General features: G+C 35.8%; 1 protein-coding gene across 2 annotated transcripts; it reads left to right on the forward strand.

Moving 5' to 3' along the window:
• Positions 1–5,068: 5,068 nt before the first annotated feature.
• Positions 5,069–7,575, forward strand: LOC108380702 (heat shock protein 70-like). 2 transcript variants are annotated; one of them, XM_017637096.1, is made up of 3 exons: positions 5,069–5,237; positions 5,303–6,066; positions 6,113–7,395. In XM_017637096.1, the coding sequence occupies exons 2-3, from the start codon at positions 5,318–5,320 to the stop codon at positions 7,269–7,271; spliced, it is 1,908 nt and encodes a 635-aa protein (XP_017492585.1). In that variant the 5' UTR covers positions 5,069–5,237; positions 5,303–5,317; the 3' UTR covers positions 7,272–7,395. The 2 variants fall into 2 exon arrangements, with proteins under 2 accessions (XP_017492585.1, XP_017492584.1); XM_017637095.1 differs by lacking the exon at positions 5,069–5,237 and adding an exon at positions 7,530–7,575 and having other exon boundaries at positions 5,249–6,066; positions 6,113–7,261.
• The last annotated feature ends 1,107 nt before the right edge of the window (positions 7,576–8,682 follow it).

Here is an 8,682-nt window from a genome sequence, read left to right on the forward strand (position 1 = left end):
CTTTCTCTGAGAGCAATTTTACCTTTTGACAGTTTTAAAGGTTTTATCCCGAAAATTTGGGGAAAGAAACTAATGTACATACATATTTAAATATCGTCACTGAATAGCATACCAACTATCAAACCTTTCTTGACCCATTTCCTGGCTTCACTGGCACACCAGCACTGAAGAGGAGAAATGTGAACGAAGAAGTAGAACATTACCACTATCATTGAATTTGCACCGTAATGAAACTAGCACACTGAGTGAATTTGCAAGAACATTACAATGTTCGTAATATTTACAATCATCTATTGCGCAACAAGTGTAATAAATAGTTACAAGTGCCATGTCTCATCTCACTACGTACATTCTGCACCATTTGGATTTTTTTTTTCATCGCCGTTGTCATTGTAACTTTAAACAACGTACGCTCATCTGCATATAGAAATCTCTGTGTTGCTGTCACAGGTAACGTGGGAATAAAAGTGGGTAGTAGTTTTTTCCATTTTCTCTACAAAGAAAGTTTGTGTCTTAAGTCTTTCGTTTATTCATTCGGCTTTTGTGAATATGTTTTGAGTTGCTCCTCGACTTTTTTTACTTATTTAAAACAATATAACAAATTTATTAAAAACCAAATGACAAAATTAATTTTAAAATGTATTAACAAATCAAGAGCTTCACCAACGCTACCATTTTCGATATAATTAAAATTTAACACGAGAGGTTTTAAAAGAAATTTAAAAATTATTTATGTAAACTAGTATAAAAAATTTTTTTATATCAATTAAATTAATTTTTATTAACATCTACTTAGACTTTGAAATAAATTACTCTATATTTATTACATTATTAATAAATACATACATAAGGACAAATCTCTGGAACCGTGTGATTCAATGTTGAAAAAACGTAAATTCTTAAATTGCGCACACAAAAATAAATTGTATATCAAATTGTTTGGAAACCATGGCGGAAACAATAAATTTTTGTGTGATTCATTTTCCTTATAAGTAAGAAACCATAATTTTCGAAAATTCAAAGTTAGCGATATTTGTAGAGGGCGTGGTTTTCGTCCGACTACAAAAAATTTCAAGAAGAGCAGGCGCAACGTGTATATAAAATTTGGTACAGATTGGTGAAGTGGTTCTCGAGACACACACATTCGACATAGGAGGGAGGGCCACGTCCAATATCCAAAAAAATTTACGAAAAACAAATTTTCGCTTAAGCTCCATAGAAAATATAATTTGACTAAATTCGTTAACCGCACTGCCCAAAGATCTGAAAGTTTTTTACATACACATACATATTTAAATTTATGGCCGTATTTTAGACAAAAATTATTGTATATATTTATTTGTGCATGGATTTGAAGTAAGTGTGTGTGTACATATACAGTGATTGAAAATTTCTGCTAGTTTTCCACGATTGAATAATATGAGAATATATTCATTTTTTTGTGTGTAAAATTTACTGTCGCACGGTGTAATCATTCGTTACTCTCCCTGCAAGTTGCTGCTGGATATTTTTCCCTGAGGGTGAATTCTCGTTCGTAAATTCTTTGTACTAAGGGCCGATTTCATAATAAGATTAAAGAATACTTAAAAGTTTAAAGAATACTTTATTTGACTGATCGGTTTCATAAAGCCACTTTTAAGTTAAAGGTGCCCATAAAGGCTCCCCAAAATGGAAATTTAAATGACATAAAGATCCCTTTTGTAAGAAAAAATAAGCCCTACGTTTTGTAGCCCATTGAATTCTAGTAGAATGGAGTACAAGTTTCAAATGGCTAAAAATTAGGTTGATTTTTTAGAATTTTTCAAAAAGCACAAAGTTGGAAACTTGCATTTACACGGGTTTTGTTAATGAACTATATTTTTATTAAAAAAAGTAACCAAAATTAAAAAATAATAAAAATATCTTAAAACTTGAAAAAACTGATTCGGCTATAATTTTTTGACCACTGTATGTATTTTTTTTTTTTTAATATTTAATTGAACGTGGACATTGTACATACAGGTATGTATATAATAAAATTAAAAACTAAACACCCTTTTTCAAAGCTCATTTTGCCGTTTCCAAATTTTTAGTGCCTTGAAATCCTATCGCTGCTAATAACTAACGAACGAAAAGGCGTGAACACGAAGTGTGCACTTCCATAGGACTAGCGTTCTCCACTAATTCTGAAGATNTTTTTTTTTTTTTTTTTTTTTTTATGTATGTTACCGCATAACTTTGGACCACGTCAACCGATTTCGATAATTCTTGCAATTCTTAATTTTGCATCGGAAAGGTAGTGTCTCAGAGGTGGTCCCACACTAATCTGGTTAAGATCCGATCAGCGGATCATGAGATATAAATATATATATTTTTTTTATATGAGAGTTGAAGTCGGTTTTTTTTTTGCTAAAAATTACTTGTTTTATATTTTTATTTCAATCATATATAATTTAGCACATATTATTTCAATCATGTATTTAATTAAATTTTTTCGGAAAAAAAACACAACACAAAATGACGCCACAATTATTGATTTCTAGAAACAACTGAAGTTAGAGCTGCCAGAAAACAGTCAAACGATCAAAGTTACCATTTTATTGAAATTAAAGTCCTGTTCCAGGTACTTCACGATTTGCAAGTTTTACAGCAATTTACAGGAAACGCTGTTTTCGCCATTAATAAACCTTATGCAAGATGGCGACCGGGAAGGACTTCCTGTAAAAACCTGCAAGTCGTGAAGCGCCTGGAGCAAACTTTTAATAGGCTTGAAAACTTCACTGTACATTCAGCGAAAAGTTAATAACCCTAAAATCCTCACACGCGTTCAGAGAAAATTCCAGTAGCACTGAAAGCTTCACTTTTTGTTCAGTAAAGTTTTCAGGCATTGATTGCTGAACTGAGTTTCATGGAGTTCGTGATGTATTGTGGAACGATTTTTGTACTGAATATTGCAGTGAATTTGCAGGCCGTTGCCTCAACTACAGCTGGGTTGGCACGAACTGCTTTGTGAGATTATTTCCAACGCCATTTCACATAGCTAAATTAGTTTAATTTGATTCCAAAAGATGACATGGAATCGAAGGGTATGTCATGTAATTAATGTAAGTATACTTATAAAAACGGATATTTACTTTTTAGGTACATATCACACGTTTGATAACACATATATAGATGTGACTCAAGATTTACGTTTTTGGAGATTTCATTATGCAATTAATAAGCTTGATAAGTATAATATGTTCAGTCTAGCAGATAGGTACAATTTTAAAATTTAATTTTCCATACCTATAATGAGCATCTCTTTATTTTGCATGTATGTATGTACTACAATTTTCAGAAATACCCATTTGCAAGGACACCTCGGCAGTCCTTGAATGTTCTAGATTTTAGTGCCCAGAACTTTAACAACGTTTACCTAAATTATCTGTAAATACATACATATATATGTATGGATGTATTTTGTATGAATATGTATATATGCGCATACTCTCGTGAGAACTAGGTCATTTAAAGCGCTGCAAAAATTGAGAAAATTCCTATATATCTCTGCATACATTGTAGATATACAAATCTACACACACATAAATGCAAACATACATATACTGGCTCTCTAACTACCCTGCAGAGAAACCCCAAACTAGTCAGGGAAAATACTAGTCTACAATTAGAATTTCCTGACTGAAACCGAACTAGTTCGAAAATGGCCAGACATGTACCAACTACAAAACGATTTATTCATGCTCTGTTTTATTTGACTTCGACAGTTTAATACAATAAACTAAACAAAATATGATAACTTTTATTTGGGTATATTGTAAACCGTTAAAGCGACTCGTACGTACTCGCAATTACACCATACCTGTTAAATAATGATTAATATTCATAATGATTATTAATTAAAGCATGTTTTTTTGGATAATCGTTTAATGATTAAATGCCGATATTAGCACCTTTTTAATGATTAATAATTAATTGCTTTGACATTTTTTTAATTAATTCGTTAATTTTAATTACATAATTTTGTTAATTTTTATAATTTTATTTTTGACTCTTTAATTACACGATTAATATAATTATTTGATTAATTTCAATTATCAATCAACAAGCCAAAGTATAGACAAAAATTAAGAATATTTAATAACTGCTTGAATTATTTATTTATTTTATTCTTATACAAATCTCAAATTTTAAACATTAATTATTACTTTTAAAAAAAATTAAAAAGGAAGGACTGAAATGTGCAAAGTTAATGAATTTAATTTATTTTAATGAAAATGTTTTGTTTTCATTTTAGTTCACTCAAAAATTAACTAAAGTATCCGTTTTATTTTTAACTAAAATGTTTTTGTTTCCATATTCAATGTTATTAAAAAAAAAAATAAAAATATAGTACAGTATATTTATTGTACCTGAAAGCTTTTACTTTTAATATTATTTAATGGAAAATGCATTTAAATTTATGTTCGAAAGTTTAAAATATTTATGTATTTATTTTTCCTTTTAATTAATACTCAAAAAATTTAACACTCCCAAAGAAGTGGTTTTGGTCCATGATTGGACTAGTATTTTTCTGTATGAGACTGGTATATTTCTGGCCAAAATCTAACAACTGCCATCTCGTAGGACAACCCCATGTTAAAAATATCAGTTGATTGCATGGAAAAAAGATAGTTGGCTGACTAGTTGGACATGCGGTTCATACTAGTTGTGAGGGAGTTTACAACTAGTACATTTGACTACAGGGCAAATCCAAGGCATTCATGTACACATTTGCACAACAATATTGTTATATCAATATATATTTATTTCTCTTGATAATCACTCTTCATAAGCCAGTGTATACACAGCACACTCTTAAATCTGAAGCCCCGCCTCCATTGAGAACACTCTTTTTTATATGTTTGTAAAAATGTTAATTGTATTTGATATAGACTCCTCTCTCAGGCCTTCTCGCTGCTCATCTGATATGTATGTACAAAAGGGTGAGCATATATAAAATCTGCCCAGCTAGTAGATTGCTGTAGAAATTTCGAGAAAGAGAATCGGGAACATTCGACGAAGAGTGAATTTAGTATAAATACCGGCCGTGAGCGCTCTTCGCTTCAGAATTGAATAAACAAGCAAGCTATAAACAACTCATAAAGAGATTGTAACAAACAATCAAACAAACGCGAAAGTGTATTTAACACAAAATCATAAAGTTATAGAAGAATTTTCAAAAGTATTAAACAGTTTTAGCAAGTATAAGAATAAGCNACCCAAAATTATAGAAGAATTTTCAAAAGTATTAAAGAGTTTTAACAAGTATAAGAATAAGCGAAAAAAACAAGTCAAAATGGTAGCAATTGGTATTGATTTGGGAACAACATACTCCTGTGTGGGAGTCTTCCAGCATGGCAAGGTGGAGATCATCGCCAATGACCAGGGCAACCGCACAACACCCAGCTATGTGGCGTTCACCGACTCTGAGCGCCTCATCGGCGATGCAGCAAAGAACCAGGTTGCCATGAATCCAAAGAACACAGTATTCGATGCCAAGCGATTGATTGGACGCAAGTATGACGACCCCAAGATCATGGAGGACATCAAACACTGGCCATTCAAAGTGGTGAGCGATGGAGGAAAGCCGAAAATTTGCGTCGAATATAAAGGGGAGAACAAACGCTTTGCGCCAGAAGAAATCAGTTCCATGGTGCTCACCAAGATGAAGGAGACAGCCGAGCATATCTGGGCTACAGACTGTCACAGACGCGGTCATCACAGTTCCCCATACTTTAATGATTCACAGAGGCAAGCGACGAAGGATGCCGGTCGAATTGCTGGTTTGAATGTGCTAAGAATCATCAACGAACCCACTGCAGCCGCATTGGCCTATGGTCTGGACAAGAATCTGAAAGGTGAACGCAATGTGCTGATCTTCGATTTGGGCGGCGGTACCTTCGATGTATCCATTCTGACCATTGACGAGGGTTCACTGTTCGAAGTGCGCGCCACTGCTGGCGACACACATCTTGGTGGCGAAGATTTCGACAACCGACTGGTGAATCACTTGGCGGACGAGTTTAAGCGCAAATACAAGAAAGACCTACGTTCAAACCCCAGAGCGTTGCGTCGTCTACGTACAGCAGCNTCTGCGTTCGAACCCCAGAGCGTTGCGTCGTCTACGTACAGCAGCTGAGCGAGCGAAACGTACCTTGTCATCGAGCACAGAGGCCACCATTGAAATCGACGCACTCTTCGAAGGAATCGACTACTACACGAAAGTGTCAAGAGCACGCTTTGAGGAATTGTGTGCCGATTTGTTCCGTCAAACACTGGAGCCAGTGGAGAAGGCGCTGAATGATGCGAAGATGGACAAGAACCAGATTCACGACATCGTTTTGGTTGGTGGCTCCACACGCATTCCAAAGGTACAGAGTCTTCTGCAGTCGTTCTTCTGTGGCAAGAGCTTGAACCTTTCGATCAACCCGGACGAGGCGGTGGCATATGGTGCAGCTGTCCAAGCAGCTATTCTTAGTGGAGACAAGAGCAGTGAAATTCAGGATGTTCTCCTAGTCGATGTGGCGCCACTGTCATTGGGTATCGAAACGGCTGGCGGTGTTATGGCAAAAATCATTGAACGCAATTGCCGAATTCCCTGCAAGCAAACGCAAACATTCTCCACCTACTCGGACAACCAACCTGGCGTCACCATACAGGTGTATGAAGGTGAGCGTGTGATGACCAAGGACAACAACCGCTTGGGCACTTTCGATCTATCCGGCATACCGCCAGCACCACGTGGAGTGCCACAGATTGAAGTGACATTTGATCTGGATGCCAATGGTATTCTGAACGTATCGGCGAAGGAGATGAGTTCGGGTAATGCCAAGAACATCACCATCAAGAACGACAAGGGCCGTCTATCGCAAGCCGAAATCGATCGCATGGTCAACGAGGCTGAGCGTTACGCCGAAGAAGATGAACGTCAGCGCAACAAGATCGCGGCAAGAAACAGCCTGGAGAGTTATGTGTTTGGCGTGAAGCAAGCGCTGGACGGTGCTGGTGATAAACTCAGTGCGCAAGAGAAGAGCGAGGCGCTGAAGGCTTGCGACGACACAATCAAGTGGCTGGATGCGAATACGTTGGCCGACAAGGAAGAGTACGAAGACAAGATGAAGACGCTAACACAGCTTTGCGCACCAGTTATGACAAAGTTGCATAGCGGCGGACAAGGAGCTTCCTGTGGTCAACAGGCGGGAGGTTTCAATGGTGGACGCAGTGGTCCCACTGTTGAGGAAGTAGATTAATCTGTAGCAGTTAGCAAATTTAATTAAGAATAGATCTCTGTACTCTAATGTGTAATTAATAAGAAGCTATTAGTAAAGAGTTAACTAGTCTCTAGAAGAAATGTAATGTAAAGAAGAAAGACTGCAAAATATAACATTAATAAGTTATTTGTTTAAAAAAGAAAACTTGTATTTTACTTGAATCTCTTATTTTTGCATTCTTTTTGTGTTTTGGTGTTGTCTGCTGCATATTTTCTTGAAGTATTCGGCCATTGTAGGCGGTTCGAATGGACATTCAGCGGGTGAATGAATCCCCGGTAGCTTATTTTAAATATCCGCTACGTTCGTAGCTATTCGAATTCAATTTTGTAGATCGGTTACTTTTGTTGGGCGATTTGTGCATTAATCAACTGAAAAGTTTGCTGCATAATACTGTGTTCAGAAATTCATGAAGCCAAAACATCAGGCTCTTTTATTTCTAAACTATAAATGATGAAAATTTCCAATATGCGCAACCACGGTTAAATGTCGAATTGGAACTTACACCCCTATTGCGAATGTCGACTGGCAGTAGATAAACGACTATTAAGCGATTATCGATTAGCGATGCTATTGCGAGTGTCGCTTAGTCGCTCAATTAGCGACTGTGAATACTTTTTAATCGCTCATTCTTCTATTGCTGTTTTTTAGTCGTTGGAGTTTGCGTTTATAAAATTTACATAAGAAAGTGGTACTATAATGGATAAAAAGTAAGTCAATTGAACTGGAAGTTGTAAAAAATTGTGAAATATACATATGCATGTATGTGTCTGAATTACAGATCAAAAATTATAAGCAACAAAAGGCAACTTGCGCGGTTGTTCGTACTGATGCAGGAGAGTGAAGACATAGGCAAAGGAATTTCCGGAAAGAGTAGGGTAGGAAGCTCCGCTTCTATTGGAAAAGATACATATACAATATTTCTTGTGCATATAACTCCGGCTACGCCATCCACAGTGTTTTTGCGCAGAACCAACATCAAAAGTTTATACAAAAAAACTGCATAATTTATTAATTGACTAGTGCTCGGAAATTTGAAATCTTTATTTTAAATTAAAGTTGAATTCTTTCAATACACTTGTTATGTTGTTATGTTAAAGTTTTTAAACTCGGGTCACTCGTTTGGACACAAAAACCCAACATCATTGTACAAAAAACTTAACCGTACCGTATTTCTTAAACTTCCATAAAGTTTATTAATGAGGAAAACAGCTTTTCCTGCAAATCATGTAAAGCCTAAAAACTGTGAAGCATCGGGAACGCAACTTCTATTCATAAAACTCACACGTGTACATACACCTTCAGAGTCCAAGGGATCCGACGAATCTCGCAATTCCCTCCTTGCTTTAGCCAACTCTACTAATCTATTAGCTTCCGCATCATCTTCCTCATC

Source organism: Rhagoletis zephyria, unplaced genomic scaffold (assembly GCF_001687245.7).
Source record: "Rhagoletis zephyria isolate East Lansing unplaced genomic scaffold, Rhagoletis_zephyria_1.1 Rzeph_scaffold_20116, whole genome shotgun sequence".
NCBI classification, from domain to species: domain Eukaryota; kingdom Metazoa; phylum Arthropoda; class Insecta; order Diptera; family Tephritidae; genus Rhagoletis; species Rhagoletis zephyria.

Excerpts from the sequence above, each read along its gene's own strand:
- LOC108380702 (XM_017637095.1), top strand. The coding sequence starts at position 5,318 with ATGGTAGCAATTGGTATTGATTTGGGAACAACATACTCCTGTGTGGGA. Across the intron at positions 7,262-7,529 it reads AGTGGTCCCACTGTTGAGGA|CGGTTCGAATGGACATTCAG; the intron begins AGTAGATTAATC and ends GGCCATTGTAGG.